Genomic DNA, 20,069 nt, shown 5'->3' with positions numbered 1-20,069 from the left:
GATATCAGATAGAGCTTTCAGATAATCTGTATCCTTCAGCCCACAGCCTCAGTAACCAGGGCTTCTTATTCTGTACGCGCTGTTCTCAGCAGTTTTTTTGGCTTTCGTGTGTTGTATTTATAATATTTTTTTGCACTGCCAATACGCCTACTAATTAAGCGTTCTGTCATATTTCTTCAGGAGAGCAAAGACTTTCTTCCCATAATGCATAGCCAAAAAAACCAGAATGAAGATATTGCTTATTCCACAATAAAGAATTAATTAGATGCATCCAGGGAGTGAAATCATGATTAATCCTAAAGGTCTCTGTGATATTTACCAGGCTGGTCAGTTCCATCAGCTACAGCTACATTATAGATCTAATTTACTCTAAACACGTGTGTTTCCCTTTACCACCAGTGTGTTGGATGTTTTATTTAGATTTTGTCTTATGACAAATGACTTATAACTGTAGCGACCATCCGGTCACTACAGTTACTCTAGTGTCAAATCTTTTTTTTAAAGATGACATATCAAGCTTAAAAGTTGTACAATTAACTAACAGGATAATGTGTCTGTCTCCTGAGTAACCTCTCTGTCAGTGTTAAATACGTCACACTGGTTAAATGTCATGTCCAGACTGCAGCCCGTCTTATCTCAGTTTCCTGTTTTCATGCATTATTGATGAAGGCAAGTCAGTGTCTGCTCTTTATGCGTATACAAGCTCTTTGGAAGACACCCACTGCAATCAGACAATGACAGAAAAGCTTACAGTTTAGAAACTCACAAACTATTTCTATTTAGATTATTTATTTAGATTTATTTTTTTTCCTGTACAACTGTGTTAATTTCTTGTGTTTGCTTAATGTCAGAGGGCCTCATATCTCTGCATCTTATACCAGGTTATATCTGAATCAATGTGGTTATTCTTTTTCTTTCCTTGTGAAGGAGGTCACATGTGCACTTTCTCCAAGTCTCCACTGTAGCACGCCATAACAAGCTGTCTATATGCCAACCTCCGGCTCCAGACTGGAGCCCACCCCGCACCCTGCAGCGTCTCTGGAGAGACAAACACAAAGACTGACAGTTCTTTCATCTCCTTTTTTTTTTTTTCTACATGAAGGTTCAGCGCTTGTCTTAACCCCACAGGGTCCACGGCTGGCCTTTTATTCAGGTTGAATAGGTCGGGTTTGGTTGACTAAGCAGCGCTCTCTGAGTAAAAATACACACATGAGAAGACTAATGAAAATGTTGATTTTTAGAGGTGCAACATTTAGTCGATTCCTTAACTAATCAACAGAAAAATAATCAACGAATATTTACGTCACTTTTAATGCAAAAATACAGAATATCTGCTGGTTCAAGCTCGTCCAGTGTGAGGATTGTCTGCTTTTCTATCTCTTATGTGACAGTTGGACTGACAACACAAGCAATTTGAAGGAGTCAAGTAAGTTCATCGAAATATATTGTCATGAACATTCTTCACTATATTTTGCCGCGAAAATAATAACAAGTTGCAGCCACAGTTGCTCATGTGCATTTGGTGATTATTGTGTATCCAGCGGTTTTAAATCACACCCTGTGCATGGTGACATCTGCGTGTTGTGACTGCTACTGGGTTAGTCAGGGTCGCTGGGCTGCTCAGTCAGATATAAATAGCACTTCTTGTAATGATTATATAGCTCCCGGATGATTAATAGTGTAGATTCCTAAAACTCACGGCTCATCTTCCCACTCACTTCATCTATATTACATAAGCACAAGTCAGTGCGGCTGCAATCGACTCTCGTCTTGCTGAGCTAATAACTGCTTATGAAAATTCCTCAGCGGTGCATGCTTGTTTAAGAGGCCATTTTCTCCACATGAACAACTTCTCCACATAGAAGAATAATAATCCCTGCACCATCTAGTGGCCGATGTCTTTACTGTACGTGCCAGATACAAATTGTGTGACTCCGGCATGATGGTGTCATGACTAAATCAAAGCTCAAATCAATGTCGTAATGTGATAGCACACTCTAAACATAATTGTATAAATTGAATGTGACTTTTCATTTAGATCCTAAAAGAGAATTTACGACTGTGGTCGAAAAAAGAAAGACGCATTACTCCCGAGGCTGTAATTGATAGAGTGCTCGTTAAAACATTACAGATGGTGTTATTCAAAGAAGTGACCGGGTGTGTGTCCCATTCAGGAAGCGGAGCGATTTGTTCAATCGTTTATTCGTGCAGCAGCAGCACATGAGAAGTAGAGTGTGTGTAGAAGTCAAAGCCTCTTTGAGTCGTTTCAATCACTTTAGTACGTCTTGTATCAAATCCCTCAGTCATAATGTACATGAAAAGGAAGCAAGAGAAACCCGATAGCCAGATTCGAATCCATTCAGCCACAGAACAGCACACAAGTGAAATAAGCATCTAAAATGTCTCGGTAAATTCAGCAGACCCGTATTGACTACTGGTGTTTCCTGACCCTTATTGTTCGTATTAAGGAGCAGTAAACCCTAAAGTGTGGCCAGGATTCTGATCCAGCCCCCGTCGCTGCACACGGCTACGTCAAAGGCCCGGCTGCTCGGTCAATAAACCCGGAGGGAAACACGTTGCTCTCGGTTAATCCAGATCGTCTGCTGCTGTCCAGTCAGAGCTGGCAATTACATGGTTTGGAGATCCGAGAGGAGGCTCTTGTTTCAGGGATGAGGTCCGGTCGGGGATGCATCCACACCTGCACTCGGCCCGGAGAGGTCTACCAGGTACAGCGCTCTGCAAGTGTTAGAAGTTGTGATCAGCCTCATTCTGTCAGAGGAGAAGGCGGTCGAAAGTCAGTCTGAGAAGGATCTGAGAAGGCTTTCTTTTTGCAGTTTGTGAGCACGTCTTGCTGTGAAACTGGTCAACCTCAATCTGTCATTTCTTTTACCAGCAGTTTGATTTCTCGGGCGTACGCTGCTCTTTGTGTCTCTTAGTAGCCGATTCTGTGATGATAATCGTTGTTTGAAGGGCGTTGTGGTCCGAGATGATCTGGCCCCAACTCACAAGACTTTTGCTTCTTACCTTGTGGGTACGACTCCCACAGAACTGGATTTAATGAGGGCAGAATTTATCCAGAAGTTTACTGCTATCAACAGTTGCACAGTGGTTGGACCTTGATCCATTAATGTGTTATGGAACAGGTTGCATTAGATGTGGTGGAAGACATATTTAGATTTTTTACTTAGTAAAAGTAGCAATACAAAAGTGTAAAATACTCCTTAACAAGTACCAGTATTACAAACTAAATGTACTTAAAGTATCAAAAGTAAATGTACTTATTATATTACCTATATTACCACATATTATGCTATTTGATTACAATTATAGTAGCACTTTGTTTTTGTCGCTGGTCGGGGGGTGAAACTAATTTCAATTACTTGATATATTGTTGTGTTGTTTAATCCGTAGAAATTCATTATACTGTATATACGGATCATGTTTTTTTTGTGAGTAAAATCTTATTATGCAAAGCGACTAGCTGCCAAACAAATGTAGTGGAGTAAAACTACTGAAATGTAGTAGAAGTATAAAGTAGTCGGAGAAGAGTACATTTCACCACGAGATATTTCTTCACTTGAATGTTGGAAAGACGGAGAGACTCCAATAGTAAAAGTTAAATGTGAAAGGTTAAAAAAGTGTGCAAATCCTTCCTTCGGTTGCTATGGCAACAAATCCTTGAGACAATGGTTTTATTGTCATGAACAACGTCAATGTGTTTTTCTTTTCTGTATTTACCACCAAGGCCTTTGCTCAGTACAGCCCTTAAAGACTCTTCAGACTTAGAAGCCCTTATAATCAGGCCTTATGCGTGCTGTAAAAAAAAAAGACCAATACACGAGACCTGATGTCATAATGCCTCGTTATGATGAATAGCTGCCAATCTGTGTCACGAGCTTTGCACTTCCTCTTTTTATTTCCCCGCAGATGACTGAGGGCAGGCTGTGCCAAGTGCAGCTGCTGGATGACAGGAAGCTCGAGCTGCTGGTTCAGGTATGACATGCGGCTAAAATCAATGTTTCTATAATAACGATTGATCTAGTGGCATCTAAAGTGTAACGTGAAAGGGGGTTTGGGGTAATAATGAACCCGCAAAAAAAATGATCTGACTCTCAAATGAGCGTCCTTCAGCTCATTGTTTCGGTTTTTTTTGTGGGCTGCAACTTTACTGTTTTGGTTTTCTGCTCCAAAAAGCCAACTTTACACTTCCTGCTCAGCATTAACTTAAAAACAGACAGTCAGCGAAGAAGAGTTTACCCTCACGTCACACATCTGTTTCAGTAATGTAATGACCAACTGTACGTGGCATGCTTTCAGTGGTATAACATCTGTAAAAAAATGTGAGTAGGAAGTCCTTTCCTGTGTCAGGTCCCTGAGTGTGTTTGCTGTTGAAGTGTCCTTGAGCACAACACTATATCCTGACTCACTTCTGCTACTGTCTTGGGAAACAATTTCCTCAAGGATCTGTGACACACTTATCAGTTATTTACATAATGTATCTAATCTAAAGTTAACAACCACATCTAAACCTCCTCCCACAGCCGAAGCTGCTGTCCTACGAACTCCTCGACTTGGTTTCCTCCCACTTCAACCTCAAAGAGAAGGAATTCTTTGGACTGGCATTTTTTGACGACCAGTATGTCCAATTCTTGAGTTTATTTATTTTTCAACGTTTACAGATGTCCAGACACGAGTGTCTGATGCTTCAAGTCTGTTTTTTTCCTTCTTTTTTTTGCAGTGGTCAGCGTAAGTGGTTGCAGATGGACCGCAGAGTTCTTGAACATGACTTTTTGAAGAAGTCCGGGCCTGTTGCCCTGAACTTCCTGGTCAGGTAATAACACATATTTTCTCATGCAAATCCTCATGATCTCCAGCAGGGAGCACTACTTTGTTGACATATGGATCATAGTTGTTAGCTGGGAACAAAATATAGGTGGTTCCTATACTGACTGTTTTATGTATATATATATATATATATATATATATATATATATATATATATATATATATATATATATATATATATATATAACCAACACCTCACACTGCCAACGAAAGCAATCACTAGGCAGAAAAAAGTGCATATTGAGTATTTCCTATAATGAGCACATTGACAAGTAATCTCTGTTTAACTGCTGTGTGTGTGTGTGTGTGTCTGTGTGTGTGAATTTGCTTCCATCCTTCCTAGGTCTTATGTGGAAAACATTACACAGCTTAAGGACATCATAACGGTGGAGTTATTCTTCCTGAATGCAAAGTCTGCTGTCTACAATGTAAGTGTTTTTTTCTCTTGTTCTCGAAGCAGTGAACAATGATGTGGCAGTTGTCTTTGCTCCCTGATGAGTCACTGTCTCTGGACCCCTTGCAGCTCAGCAGACAATGGCCGCAGGGCACAGTTTTTCCCACTGCGTAGGTTGGAATGTAAAGTAGAATAAGAAGAATAAGCATTCGGGTTCATCCTGAGAACAACGCAGAGGTTATTGGAGGGTGACACAGAGGAGATTCTATGTTGGAGATCTATTAAAGCTTTCTCCACATGTGTTCTCCGTCGTGCTCATTTATTTCTCATATTGGTCTTTTATGTCTCTCAGGGGTTTATAGAAGTGGAAAGTGACAACGTCTTCAAATTAGCTGCAAATGCTCTGCAGGTCAGTGCCTTCAACAGGCTCATGCACACACATTAATTACAGCATCTGAAATCCCTTTAAAAAAAGTGCGTAATCTGATAACATGCATTTCCTTTTATTACCAGGAGGCGAAGGGAGACTACGCAAGGTAAGTGCATATTATCAGCTGTGTAATAAGTATTTAACAGAAGCGGGACGAGTTAACGGTGAGCTTTTAGCGAAGGCATTCAATAGGTCACAAAGAAAAATCAATGGCGGTGTTATGTGAGGTTGACCACGGGCTGCTGTGCAGCTCGCACCGAGCAACTAATGAGTCTCATAGTGCTGATAGAAAGCCACGTATTGCAGAGCAGGGACACCTGAGAGAGAACTGTTGTCTGCCTTATGGTATTATACATGTAGTGATCGGAGGGAATACTGCAGGCCTTTGTACAGGTCGCCACCTGGCTTCGAAACAGCTGATGAAGTAAGATGGTTTCGGGAATACTGACATCTTTGTTCACATGAGTAAATTCTTCATGACGATCGCTGGCGGGGGCCGCGACTACCACTGAGGTTGTGTCCTCCTGTTTCTTCTGGGATTTTAAAGGGGATTTGAGCACATTTAGGAGTTTACAGTCTGCAATTTAGTTTGAGTGCTGGTAGGCCAAATAAAATTAAGGATTCTAACCATCATTTTATTCCAGCAATGAGGAGAAAACCGTATGCACAACATATAATTGTGGTTGGAGTGGTATTCAGATAATTTACATATATAAAAGTGTAAAAATATCCACAAAATCAAAGTACTCCTGATGCAGAATGGGTTTTTTAGAGATGCAGCTTATATTAACTACTTTATTTGCTTCTGGGCGTTTATTCTTTCCACTTTAAATTGTTCAAAGTTACTCCTGCAGTCAGAAAAATGCACTTACAGCAAAGTGCAAGCTTTCCTTTTTGAAATGTTGTAGAATAAAAGTATAACGTTGCAGAACATCTGAGGGATGAAAGTAATTTAAGACGTGTACTTAAAGATGGTATTTTCTTACCAGTGATACTTAACTTACTTAACAAAAAGAAGAAGAAATATCCAAGAAGTGCAGTTAAGAAGAGCTAGATTTCCTAAACTATTATTATAACTGTTAGTTATTTCTGTTTCAGTGATGAAAACACGAGAGCTGACTTGAAGAAACTCCCGACTCTTCCCACCAAGGTCCTCAAGGAACACCCATCACTTGCATACTGGTACGCTTGCAGGACAGCTTATTTGAGATATTACCTGCACTAATGCCTCAGAAATAAAAATAAAATAAAAAAAGCACGCTGCTAAAATGCATCCACACAGAATGGTTTGCTCTGGTGCTGTACGTCAGGTTGAAGCGTACCAAGGTGTCTTCTTTGTTGGACATTGCAGTGAGGATCGAGTAATTGAACATTACAAACAGCGGAAAGGAGTCTCCCGAGGACAGGCCATTGTGCAGTGAGTATTGAAGAAAATGGCTCAACACTTGTAATTAGACGTATGAATGCTATTAAGTTGAAGTACATTAATCTTCCTCTCACCTCTATTAGCCCTCCCTTCTCTCCGTCTCTCTCCGGTACTCCTTTTCTCATCATCTGATAGAAATCAATAGCTCCTCAGTTAGTTGCAGTCCGGTGAATCACACTGATTCACTGGGCACGGGTCAAATTTCTATCTTCTCACATTTCCGAGGTAAACCACATGCAAAGCAAAAAATAAATAAAGCAGCTTGTTTTAATAAACATTTGTTCTTTGTTCTAGGTATTTGACATTAGTGGAATCCTTGCCCACGTATGGCGTGCATTATTATGAAGTGAAGGTAGGTCTTCTGCTGAGATTAATGGGAAACGGCAGCTGTTGCCTGAAACGGAGTCAACCATCAAGCTGTGTTCTCGCCTCACAGGATAAACAAGGGATCCCGTGGTGGCTTGGAATCAGCTATAAGGGCATCGGCCAGTACGACCTGCAGGATAAATTAAAACCTCGAAAGGTAAACTGCCTTCGCTCGGCCTCTAAAATGGCTGCCGCAATTCATCCGCTTTCCCTAATCCCAGCGTGGACATGATAGCACAGGGGTAAGGATCGCTGCTGTTTTGCACACAGCGTGATGATTCACCAGCTCGCATTCACGCATCATCTATTTCGCTCCAACAAAAGGCTGGGCTTCAGCTGGCTTGCGGCGGACGAGGCCAGACTTGTCAAATTTGAAAATCGTCTAAACTTTGAGAGCTCATGCCACAGCGAGGCTCGTGAGTGTTGTGAGAATCACACGTACGATATGAACCTGCTTTTCTTCTTTCATTGGTGTTGTTTTTTTGGCGTGCAGCTTTGTGGCGCAGTCTTTGTGCCCGTCTTTCAGTGCACCGCTGGTGCAGACCAGGAGGAAAGTTCAAAACAATTCACATTCATTTAGCGCCGCCGTCTTCCCCTGTTCTGGCCTGGTAGTCGCTCGACGCGCGGCGCAATCCATCTTTGCCAGCTGTGTTCCAGAAATTGTGCAAGCAGCAGCAGCCGGCCATGTGCAGGAAAAGCGGTGTGTGTCGTCGGGGAGGAGAAGAGGGAGGGATCTGGTGATGCCAAAGATTAAAGGGGGCTGGATTTGAGGCGTTATAACGCATGTTCTGAGAATACCTGAGGAGACAGAGTCGGGAGCGGACAGGAGAAGGAACAAAGTATGTGCTTGTGTTGACTGCAAAGTTAAGGAGGATTTATTAATACCTAATAAGAAAAAGGGACCAGTGAGCATCCGTTGTACCGGTAAGCCTGGATACAGCACTTCTTTTTTTTCTGGTTGGAAGTAATGCATGCGAGTAGACTTTTGTTCTTTGAATAACACGACAATAACAACAATCAATCTCTAAAAATGATCTATATTTTCGACCGTATTGAAACTGGGCGGATGCTTGCCTCTCCATTCTTGTGTTATCAATGTAGCGGCATTGCGATACAAAACACTCTCCAAAGCAACCCCACGTCGTACAGTTCACTGTGTGCCGTCTGCGCAGACACACACACGCACACACACACAGTGAGTCACTGACCCAAATCGATTGTTCACATCTGGCTGTTGTCGGCGAGTACCTGGCGGACACCGCGATGGACGTGATGCACCGTGGGAAGTGCTTCGTCTAGAGTCCCCTCGTGGCATTCTCAGCTCTCCAACACCTGCGTTATTGCAGATTCGGCCCAGACGTTAATGACAGTGCACGTTACTGTCTGGCTTTTTTTTTTTTTTAATGACAGGTTAACCAAAACACCTGCTCTACTAAACACTCTCTGCCTTTCAGGTCTTGGCGTACAGAGCATAATATCCATATCCCTAATCAGATATTGCATATTTCTACACCCTCTCAGCTTTACCAGTGGAAGCAGCTGGAAAACTTGTACTTCCGGGAGAAGAAATTTGCTGTAGAGGTTAACGATCCACACAGGTGAGCAGCTTTGAAAAGTGGAGATCATTTCTTTTTGCTCGTGCTCACAGTTACTAATTCTCTGTCTTTATCCGAAGAGATTGTTCATATGTGTTCTTTCTATTTGAATTGTAATGAAATAAAATCTATATGATTTCTTTTCGGGGGGGTGTGTGTGTGTTTCTCGCCACAGGAGAGCAGTAACCAAACGCACCTTTGGGCAGACTGGCCTCCTCATCCACACGTGGTATGCCAGCCATTCTTTAATCAAGACCATTTGGGTCATGGCGATTAGCCAGCACCAGTTCTACTTGGACAGAAAGCAAACCAAAGTAAGTGTCGGTGGAAAACTACGAATCACTTTTTAATACTCGCCTCTCGATACCGTCCTCTGAACTTTGTTGTACATTTGTTGTGAATTAGACTAAATTAGGAGCAGCAAGAAGCGTGGAGGAAATTGCCATGGATCTCACGGAGCACGGAGGAGCGAAGATAAACCGTTTGGGAGACGCAGGCCTGAAGAATAACTTCATAACAGCCAGCAACGGGAGTCTGGTGTCTACAGGTTGGTTATAATTATTTCAGTTCACGAAGCAAGTGTTCATATTTGTTCTTAAGTCATCAATTTCAGATCATATTCATGCTCCCAGATGTCTCGGATTAAATGAAGGGAATCAAGACGTAAAAGGCCACTCACAGTGTGTCCGTTTTTAGATGCTATGTTGGCACAACATAGTAAGAGCATTGTTTCAACAGGTTCTGCGGACTCTGAAATGAGTGAAGAACAAAAGAAAGAGAAACTCTCTGAACTGAGAAAAAAAGAGCAGGAGATCCAAGATATTTTGGCCAAGAAAACAAAAGAACTGAAGAAGATTTGCATGAGAGAGGCGGTGAGAAAATATGTTTTTATCACATTTCTTCTGCTCTGGTACTACATTTTTGGAAGACACATGTGTTTTCTTTCTCTCTTAACAGCATGAAACGTCTATTATTAAGATTGATGGTGTATGCCGTCACAGTATTGAGGGGACTTGTTGTTTTGTGGTTTCAGGAGCTCACTGGCAAGCTGCCAAAAGAGTATCCCCTCTCTACAGGAGAAAGACCGCCACACGTCAGACGGCGAGTTGGCACTGCTTTCAAGTTGGATGACCTTTTCCCCTACAACGAGGTCTCTATCATGTACCTTAAAGTTCATATATTTACACTTTTTCTTCGGGGTATTAACACATTCGTTCGGCGATTAGTCTACAAATGCCACAAAACTTGTCCTACTAACAAATATATTCTGTGTCGCCAAAAGCTGATATTCCTTTGTGCCGTAGAGCTCCATTGTTTTCAGAAAGCTATTAAAACATCAAGCGTCGTCGTCAGGTCGGCAACACTGACTGATCTCTTCAGGCCTCCCTCCAAAGACACTCCCCCAAAATGATAATTACATACATCAATATATAATGAACATACAGACATGGTTGTTGTTGGTGCTTACAGCTGTCGAGCTAGCAGCTTGCAGGAGACTCCGGTGACATGAGTTTAAGGGTACAGAAGAGAGAGAGAGAGAATTGGGATTCAGTCCCACGTCGGCCTGCAGTGTATTTAGGCCCCCCACCATACGGGTGACACAAATACTGGCTAATGCACCAATCTGCAGCTGAAAATAGTCCCCAATAAATGCACCACTTACTCTTGATTGAGTGACATTTGCTTAAAGGTACAATACCTCATCAGATTTAATTCAATTCAATTCAATTCAGTTTATTTTGTATTGCCCAATATCACAAATTACAAATTTGCCTCAGAGGGCTTTACAATCTGTACACATACGACATCCCTGTCCCAGGACCTCACATCGGATCAGGAAAAACTCCCCAAATTTAAATAACCTTTCACAGGGAAAAAAGGGAAGAAACCTTTTAGGTGACGGTAGTTTAATCAGATAGTAGATACTTCGTCCAGAGGAGTTATACTTACTGTTACGTCTGGGGATGTGCTGCAGGATCCCTTCCTGAGGAACCTCGAGAGCAGATTTGCCCTGCAGCAAAAGATCGTGGAGGCGGCGAAGAAGCTGGCAAATGAGCCCGAACTGTGCAAAACTGTCAAGAAGAAGAGGAGGAGAAACTGTTTGGATGCCATGCAAAAATTCCAGCAGATAGAGGATGAGATGAACCAGTACAGAATCAAGAAGGGGAAAAAGCCCACGCAGCGGGCCTCAGTGATCATTGCCGGTATGATGCATGTTAATTGGTGCTGCTGGATTATCATTTGGATATATTTGAACGGTAAACACGGCGTTACTTTCCCCCTTTTTCTCCAGATGAACTTGTCCGTTCAGACTGCAGCTCTCTGTCAAGTCTCCCGCTGGATGACGGTGAGAGAGACGACGCACATTCGGACGCATTAAATTCCGCTGAGTTTGATCATTATGACGACTTTTTGAAAGAGCGAGTTTCAGTTTTGTCACTGTGGGTCGCCTTTGCATTCAGATGACTCGGACGGTGTCAGCCCGAGGCCAAGGTCGCGGTCGGTCCAGGGTTCACCTCAGCTCAGTCCGATGCGATCGCTGGGAGTCGAATATGATGCGGAGCGACAGGGATCTGCGAGGGAAAACCACCAGAACAAGAACCACGGCAGGTGTGGAAACAGATTTCCTTTCTCCGTCTAGTGTGAGCTGTAACTTGTTTCACAACCGTTGATTTAGTTTTTGACGAATCATTACGCAAACAATTGTGTAATGATTCGGCAGAGACCTGAATATCTGCTGTGTCATGCATGCTCATTTCTCTCCACACATCTCATCCGGTTTTTGCCCTTTTACTTTTTTAAAAATCTTCTCCACACCCTTTTAGATTAGCTTTTGAAGGTCAGGATGCTTCCCACTGCTGCCAGCACCCAAGAGAGGTCTCCTCTACCCACAGTAGTCCCTATAAAACCCTTCCCAGACCCCCTAGAGATCCACGCAGCATGCCTGCCACCCCGGTTATGACCCGCAATGCCTACAGCAGCAGCCAGCTCAGGTGAGATCTGCTGCAATGCCAACATCCTTCCTTCTTTTCAGCACTTCACCTCCCCACTTCCCTCAAACACCCCATCACTTTTAACCAAAGCTGTCATACGAATCCCTATCCTTTTATTTTACCTAAGAAATCCAGAAATATCATCCCATAATTTGAGTTTAAAGGAGACAGTTTAAAAGCCGTGTCACTTCTCCAGGTCGGAGGCGTCCCCTCATTGCTTCAGGCATCGCAGCGGAAGTCTGGAGTCCCAGCCCCGGCTGGGAAAAGACTCGGAGAAGCCCGTCTTTGTGTTGTCGCCAGCCCACCGCAGCAACAGCACAGAGGTGTTAGAGGACTGCTCTTCTTACACCAGCCAGTCCAGTCTTGACTACTGCGGGGCGGCCCACTCCCACTACAGTACGCTGGACTCCCGAACCTCAACCATGCATCGTCTCCACAGAAAGGTGGAAGTGTACGGAAATACTGGGAGCATGCCCAACTTGGTCCAGCACCATTCTGGTTGCAGTTATTCATGTGAGAACTCAGCACACTATGCACCCAGTGCCTACTACGTCTCTGGCTACCCTTGCCCGGACATGGAGCCTTACGCTAACGGTGCCTACGTGTATGAGAATGACGTAGAGGGCCACTACAACGTCAACCCTTCCTACCAAGTAAATGGGTATCACGGACATGACAGATTCAGGAATTACAGCAGTGAGCGGGCAGATAGTCTTTCCCAGAATCCCTACGCGACTGTGAGGCCGCCGCGGAAAAGAGAGGGGCCCAGAAACGAGCTGTTGGCCAAGAACATGCAGAAGGCCCTGGTGGCGGAGCATCTGAAAGGCTGGTACCACCGAAGCAAAGGCCAGGGAGGGAGGGGCATGCTGGCTGGATACGACTTCGACAGCGGCTCTCAGCTCAGTCTGGGCTACCAGACCATGCCAGCGGCATTCAGCCACTCCAGCAGAACCACCTCCTTTTCATCAGGTGAGACGATGTCCTTGAGCAGTTTAAAATAGTAAAATGTATTGACGTAGGAAGGAAAATCGCCAAAGAAAATATAATTTGATAACACGACACACTAACACTCTTCCACCATGCCTTAAAGAGCTGCTAACCCACCCACAACTATTTTATTTAGGTAGGAGAGTTTTCCTTAGCTGTGCCCAAAGCTTAAAAAGAAGGAGAAGGAGAAGATTTAACACAGTTTATGCCTCTAATATATTACTATTACATTCACATACCCAAAGTCAGCCATTACAGTCACAGAGCAACACTTCCTTGTTGTACCTGATGATCAAACATGTTGGTGAAGCAAAGATATGTTCTATTTATTTATTATATTTATTATTATTGTTTGGATTAGGAGATTGAGTTCAAACTTAGAGGGGTTGAAAGTAGTTTTATTGGATGTAATAGTGAGATATGAGATGCACAATTTGTTGAATTGGTATTAAAGAAGTATTAACACATTTGGAAAAAATAGGTTTTGCAAGTTTGTAGGTCTATATAATCATAAAATTGTGAATTTCTATGTAAAGTGGAAGAAAACGTAATATATAAATATATTGCCATCATGGAAATGGAAATTGTTTGTTTGTGCAGTAGTAAACTTGACTTTGGAGCGTTTTTAATAAAAAATCACTACTGAGCTCCACCCCAACAGCAGCTGAGAGTTTTTGCCTTTGTGTCTTGTTTGCAGTGTCCTCGGTGGAAAGCACGGGGAACTGGCGAAACCAGCTGGCAGTCGGCCTGACGGACTACGACACACCCGACACGCCTCAGTACGCACAGCCTGGAGCGCCGGCCTCTCCGTACAACCGCAGTCCCTCACACAGCAGGTGAGTGCTGCTGTTCACTGAATCTCCACACTGAGCTGTGGATGCAAGAGGAAGTGAGTCAATCACGGACAACTAGGGGGGGTTGCTCTCAGTTTAATTATTATGGGTGTAATAATTAGCCTGCTCATGTGATCGGTGGCAGGTTACGGATGTCAGTGCCACTCCTGTTTCCTGTAATGCATGTTGCAGTTTAAGTCTCTGTTTTGTGTGCTGCTCTGCCTCTGGGTAATTACATTGTATTTCTTTGCAAAAAGGTTTAATATTGTGTGACCTGAAACTATTGAGCTCATAGAAGAAGAAAAAAACTAACCACATGGACCGTCTCTCTTTCCTCCTGCCTTCCTTGACTCATGATCAATGCTCATGTGTGCAGATCTCCTCCAGAAAACAAAGTTTCTGACACAATGCCTAAAAACTCTGAGTCAGTTGAGGTGGTTGGCTCTGAGGCCTCTAGTACAGACGAACCATCAGGCAACCATTCTAGCACTTAAAGGGTGAGGCCGAACACAGCGCGCTGCTTTGTGTCGTGTTGCCAGTCATCTCCATTTTGACATCCCGTCTTCATTCGTGTGTCACTCGTAGCTTATTTAATCAAACGTCTATCCTCTTCATATTGTGATCTGCCGATGATTTCATTACGTCCTCATGTTGATGATTTTTTGGCCCTCACTTATAGCAACTGTCTAATCTTGTGCTGAAAAGAAAGTAACAAGACTAGGAGTCGACAGCAGGCTAGCGGCTCCATGCGACTGTGCTTTGTGCTCAAAAGCTAACATTAACATGCTAACAAGCTGATAATTAGCATGTGCACTGTTAGCGTGCTAACATTAGTAAAGACATAATACAGGTGAGGCTGAGTGGAATGTAATTTGCTTGGCAGGTATTTTGGTCGTCAAACTAAATATTGGACAAATAAAAGTTTTGACGCGATTGCTATATCAACTCCACCTGAAGGTTCCCAACATGAATGTCCCAATTTTATGACAAATCCTTCCAATAGTTGTCAAGATATTTCAATAAAAAATGAAAATGTCAACCTCATGGTGGCACGAGAGGAAACGTCAGGGGGTCCCCAAAGGTGGAAGGCTTCATCCTCCAGGGACGATGGGTATATACATCAAATTCCATGGCAACCCAATCTATATACTGATATTTAAGTTTAGACAAAAGTCCTACTTACTACTTAAGTTGCTAGCATATCTAAAAAAATGTGAAGTTTCCATTTAAGCCAAAGTCATGTTGCATGCCTTTTCAGTGTATTGCATTTCCATCTCCATTCCCCAGTGTTTTTCCACAAAGTTCAATCATTTTTTTTTCTTGGTTCTCAAACAATTGAACTGCAATAGATTTGACTTGTTCTTTTCTCGCTGCCTGTACAGATTTCACCTGGATAGAAGCTACATGAGCATCCACTGAAGAGGACCAAAACGAAACGTTAACACAAATGAAGCCGCGGGCCAGCAGCACACGAAGAGGATGAAGTTGAATCATATGTCTGCACACAAACTTTGGTTGCTGCCATGACCTTTTTTCTTGGGAGATGTTCTGTCTGTTAGGTGTTGGCGGAGTCTATGTGTACGCTGTCCTCATGTTAAAGTAACCTCTGAACACAGCGATGACACTCTTGAGTGACTTTCCCATGTGCCTTGGATTGGATGAAATATACAGGCCGATGAGAATGTGTCAAGGAACTTTAAGATGTTGCACAACCACACTGGTTGTGCAACCCTATTGTGTTTTAAAGATGGGGAAAAAAAAGAGGCAACGTGTTTTTACCCAGGAACTATCTTCTGCCTTATACAAAACAGTAGGTTATAGAATACAAATGATTTTCACCACTTTCATCTGAGTGAAATAGTCCAAATTGAAAACTAAGCTTGTACATGTTCACAATGGGACACTACAAGAAATTGAATTTCATTAATTAGAGCAGACTATTCAGTGAAATTCCATTTCTTTCTTTCGTTAAACTTTCAATCAGAATGTATTATGTCATTATTGTTTATAGAACCATTTGTCTTTGGTGGCGTAATGTGTTTTAAAATGCATGGTGAGAATATCTTCTTTTTTTTTTTTTATTATAAGAACTTCTTTTTCTACTAACAGAAGACCACTGCCGTGAAAACCATAATATTCAAGTCTCGTAGTTTTGTTTTCTCACATATTTGTACAGTCAGTGTGTAGTTATATGTTGTTAGATGTTGTCATAAAATATTTTCCACTGGGAACAAGGATGTGAATAAATACATGTGTGACACATAGAGGGGCTGTTGTCACTTTCTGTGTGGCCGGTACACAACCGGTTTCGGGTTCTGTTATTGAGTTTGTGAGTACGCCTTAAAGTAGTTCAACTTTTTGGTAGCCTGTATTTGCTTTCATCCTGGAAGAAGATGATGAGATCAACAACACTGTCCATTAATAAAACGTGAAGCCACAGTTAGCAGCTGGTTAGCTTAGCGTATAGCAAATAGGCTACTATGAAAAGGGGACGCATCTGGCCTTGCTCGGTCTGAAGGTAAGCATGGCTTTTCAAAATGTTTAATTCTTTTGAAATAAAACCTCAATTTCCAGGGCGCCAAAAGATTCCTGAGTAATGATCGAAAAAAAAAAAAATACAACTATTAGTATCCATTTCCCTGATGGCAAATGACTCAATCTCGTGTGTTTGTTGTGCAGCAGGAGACGTTACACACCGTCACCCCACCTGCTGCTGTCAATCCTGCACTCTCCTTTGCCTGAAGCAACTGTCATCCCAAAGGATCCTGATGACCAGGCCAGCTGGGTTTAGGGGCTGAAAGAAGAATGTTAGCATGCCTCCCGGCTAGTGCTGTAACTTAAATATCTTCCAAGCTCTTCACAGGGTTTAATTTTAGACTCCACATGCGGCAGGAACAAACGGTTCCCAGCTGGAGTCAAAGTCAGGGGCTTCTCAGTTCGCTCCGTGTGCTCCGAGTCACAGACCGCAGACAACTCGTCCTACCTTTTGATATCAACACAAGAAAGAAGTTAGGCAAACATGTCAAACAGTAACGACCTTGAGGATCTCAATGAAGAGGATTTTGACGAGGATGAACTCCTTGCTATGCTTTCACCGGAGGAGCTTAAGGAGCTCCAGAGTGAGATGGACATTATTATTGCCCCAGATGAGAGGGTACCGGTGGGACAGAGACAAAAGAACCAGACGGAGAAGGCTCCGACTGGGACGTTCGACCACAGAGCCCTGGTTGGTCACCTCCACTGGGAGAAGGAGTCCAACCGTATGCTTGAGGAAGAAAGAGTGCCTGTTACTCTGCTGCCCAGTGAGGTAAGAGGATCAATTTGGAATAATACTATTTCTTTAGAGATCATCCCTTGACTTGTGGAATGTTACAGGCAGCATTTCAACAAAACGTAATGTTTGGAAAAACCACAATTCCAGTTTCTTTCTTTTTTTTTTTGTATTTTAGAAAACTTTGAGGGAGGAAACTGAGAAGAAACACGAAGACGTGGCAGAAGAAGATGTGGAATATGAAATGATAGAAGAAGTCACTGAGGAAGAAGCTGTTGATGGTACAGGTGGAGAGGAAATGATAGAGATTATTGAGGAAATGATTGAAGAGGTTGATGAGAGAGATGAAAAGGACAAAAGGGTGGATGTGAAAGACGAGGAAGGGTTGAAGTCCCCTGTGAACACAGACAAACATGAAAATACTAACAAACGTGTAGATTCTCCAGACACCAACACAGACAAAGTACCAGAAAACAATACAGATGACAATCAGCCTTTTTCAGACTCAAAGAGCGAGAGCGTAGCCCCAACACAGAGCACATCACAAGCTGAAGAGAAAGAGGGAATTAAAACTACTGACTCTTCGCTTCCCAAAGAGGCCTCAGAGGAGCCAGAGATAAACGACACCAATGATAAGCTCCCGCAGAAAGAAGAGAGAAAAATCAATAAATTAAATATTCCAAAGTTGGCATTCAATAACATAAAAATGACATCGAGACCCTCGGGGAATGAGACCAACTTGGAGTCGACACTCGACAAAGTGCGCAACAACAACCCCTCTATCGCCGAGGTCAATCTCAACAACATCGAAAACATTCCCAAAGAGATGCTGTTAGACTATGTCAACGCCTTGAAGAAGAACAAACATGTGAAAACCTTCAGCATAGCCAACACCGGTGTTGATGAAAACATAGCTTACAACCTGGCCAACATGTTGCGAGAGAATCGCGGCATTACGACGTTGAATATCGAGTCCAACTTCGTGACCGGGAAGGGCATCGTGGCCATCGTCCGCTGCCTCCAATTCAACGAGACGCTCACGGAGCTGCGCTTCCACAACCAGAGGCACATGTTGGGCCACCACTCGGAGATGGAGATCTCACGCCTGCTCAAGGCCAACAACACCCTCCTGAAGTTGGGCTACCATTTTGAGCAACCGGGGCCCAGGATGGTGGTGACCAACCTTCTGACCAGGAATCTGGACCGCCAGAGGCAGCTGAGGAAGGAGGAGCAGAGGCAGCAGCAGGCGAAGGAGCAGCGGGAGCTGATGCAGATGTACGAGAGCAGTCTAAACCTGCCTCCTGGTTTACTCGAGATGCTCGGCTACGTACCGCCTCTGGAGCTCCTGCAGGAGTGCGGGCTCGTCCCCCCCTCGTCGGAACCGAGGACCGAACCGCAAGCGAGGACTGTACCGCAAACTCAACAGCAGACAGCAAAGCCGGAGCCTCAGAAGCAGCTCAAACACAAGAGCGCCCCCACGCAGCCCGGGGCCGAACCGGCAACCGCACTGAGGGACGTCCAGCTGAAGAGGACCCCCAAGAAGCGCGACCCTTTTCTGGACCTGGACCCGAGGGATAACAAGGGACCAGAGAGGGCGAGTTTCCAACTGAGGAAGACTCCCAAATTGAGGGATGCAGGCGGTGGAGCGTTGTCAGATGAAAAAGCAAACCTGAGTGACGTGATTAAGACTTTAAAGCCCGTCCCTCGCAGGCGATCGGCGGCTAAGGTGGACGTCACGCCCCGCGATCAGCTCCTCGGTGAGATCAAAAACAGCGGCGTGGCCTATCTGAAATCTGTGAGTATCCGAGAATTTATACAGTGAGAACAATCAAGTTGGGATCCTGCGCTGAGGAGTACTAACCTTTGACAAGTTAGGTTTTTTTATTGAAAAGATGGGTCACTACTGGCGGTGTTTATAGCTCTCAAAACACAAGAACATTGCATGCATGTGAATGCATTAATGGTCTTACAGCTTGTAAGGTGTTTTTACACCACTGCACTAGAAACCCAAGTCATCTTTTCATTCTCTCCTTTGCTTCTTGCAGGTGCCGCTCCCTAAAGTCCTGGAATCAAGTGAAACGAGTCTCCTCTGAGGCTGCAGCGTCAGCTCTTTATTTTACCCCTATTCTCTAGTCAACTTTGCAAAATAAGACTGAACTATACTTTAATCTCACATAAATAAATATTGTTAGGTTGTTGTTCACCTCTTGTTTTGTTCTCAAACTAAATGCTGTTGTATTCGGGAAGCCGTAACAACAAAGATATGCCAATTAAGACGACCCTAGAATCAATTGATATTAAAATGTTTGACCTTTTTCATCATTTGCTATTGCAATTCATATATTTCTTCACATGGCGTACTCAAAAATTCTATTTTTAGTTTAGGTTTGTTTGATTAATTGCTCGATGATTTATTTAGGAGTATTCTGTTCCACATGTTTGCATTTTGCTATAAAAGAATATTACACTCTTTGCCCGGGGATTCTTTGTCTTTCTTTCTTTTCTTTTCTTTTTTTATTAAATATAAAAGCTCTTCGTGCCAAACTTAAAAGATCCCCATGGAATTGTTTTACATTTCTCTTAATAGGTGCAGATATGAAAAAAAGACAAATTGTTTAATGGGAGATGAGTCTGAATCTGGAACAATGATGCCGTATCATGCTGAATCAAATGCTGTGCACTCGCCTGTAGGGGGTATTTATTAGTTCACTATTGAGCACCGTTATTGCTTTTCATGTATTTCAGGAGTAGCCTACAATGCATTAATTTGTTTCAAAGAATTATTTAACCCAAATAACACATGACAAACTTTATTGTGTGATTAATTAATGTATATATATATATATATATATATATATATATTCACACTGAGGCTGAATTGTGAAATGACTGCATACATCATAACATAAATCCCAATATCTTTATTTGT

At 43.0% G+C, this 20,069-nt stretch overlaps 2 protein-coding genes across 3 annotated transcripts; both read left to right on the top strand.

Moving 5' to 3' along the window:
* Positions 1-3,913: 3,913 nt before the first annotated feature.
* Positions 3,914-16,135, top strand: LOC117733670 (FERM domain-containing protein 4B-like). 2 transcript variants are annotated; one of them, XM_034537468.1, is made up of 23 exons: positions 3,914-3,993; positions 4,542-4,636; positions 4,739-4,831; positions 5,189-5,273; positions 5,592-5,648; positions 5,753-5,775; positions 6,768-6,851; positions 7,021-7,086; positions 7,390-7,447; positions 7,532-7,618; positions 8,983-9,059; positions 9,232-9,370; positions 9,462-9,603; positions 9,795-9,928; positions 10,090-10,206; positions 11,032-11,260; positions 11,350-11,403; positions 11,519-11,666; positions 11,882-12,049; positions 12,246-13,018; positions 13,734-13,872; positions 14,246-14,366; positions 15,252-16,135. In XM_034537468.1, exons 1-22 carry the CDS (start codon positions 3,928-3,930, stop codon positions 14,361-14,363), a joined length of 2,952 nt encoding a protein of 983 aa, XP_034393359.1. In that variant the 5' UTR covers positions 3,914-3,927; the 3' UTR covers positions 14,364-14,366; positions 15,252-16,135. The 2 variants fall into 2 exon arrangements, with proteins under 2 accessions (XP_034393359.1, XP_034393360.1); XM_034537469.1 differs by lacking the exon at positions 14,246-14,366.
* A 753-nt stretch (positions 16,136-16,888) lies between these two features.
* lmod3 (leiomodin 3 (fetal)) lies at positions 16,889-19,233 on the top strand. Its single transcript, XM_034537704.1, has 3 exons — positions 16,889-17,176; positions 17,319-18,935; positions 19,186-19,233. The coding sequence occupies exons 1-3, from the start codon at positions 16,889-16,891 to the stop codon at positions 19,231-19,233; spliced, it is 1,953 nt and encodes a 650-aa protein (XP_034393595.1).
* The last annotated feature ends 836 nt before the right edge of the window (positions 19,234-20,069 follow it).

The sequence above is a fragment of the Cyclopterus lumpus genome, chromosome 7, assembly GCF_009769545.1.
Source record: "Cyclopterus lumpus isolate fCycLum1 chromosome 7, fCycLum1.pri, whole genome shotgun sequence".
In the NCBI taxonomy this organism is placed as follows: Eukaryota; Metazoa; Chordata; class Actinopteri; order Perciformes; family Cyclopteridae; genus Cyclopterus; species Cyclopterus lumpus.
This window is presented reverse-complemented; position numbering and strand designations above follow the sequence as displayed.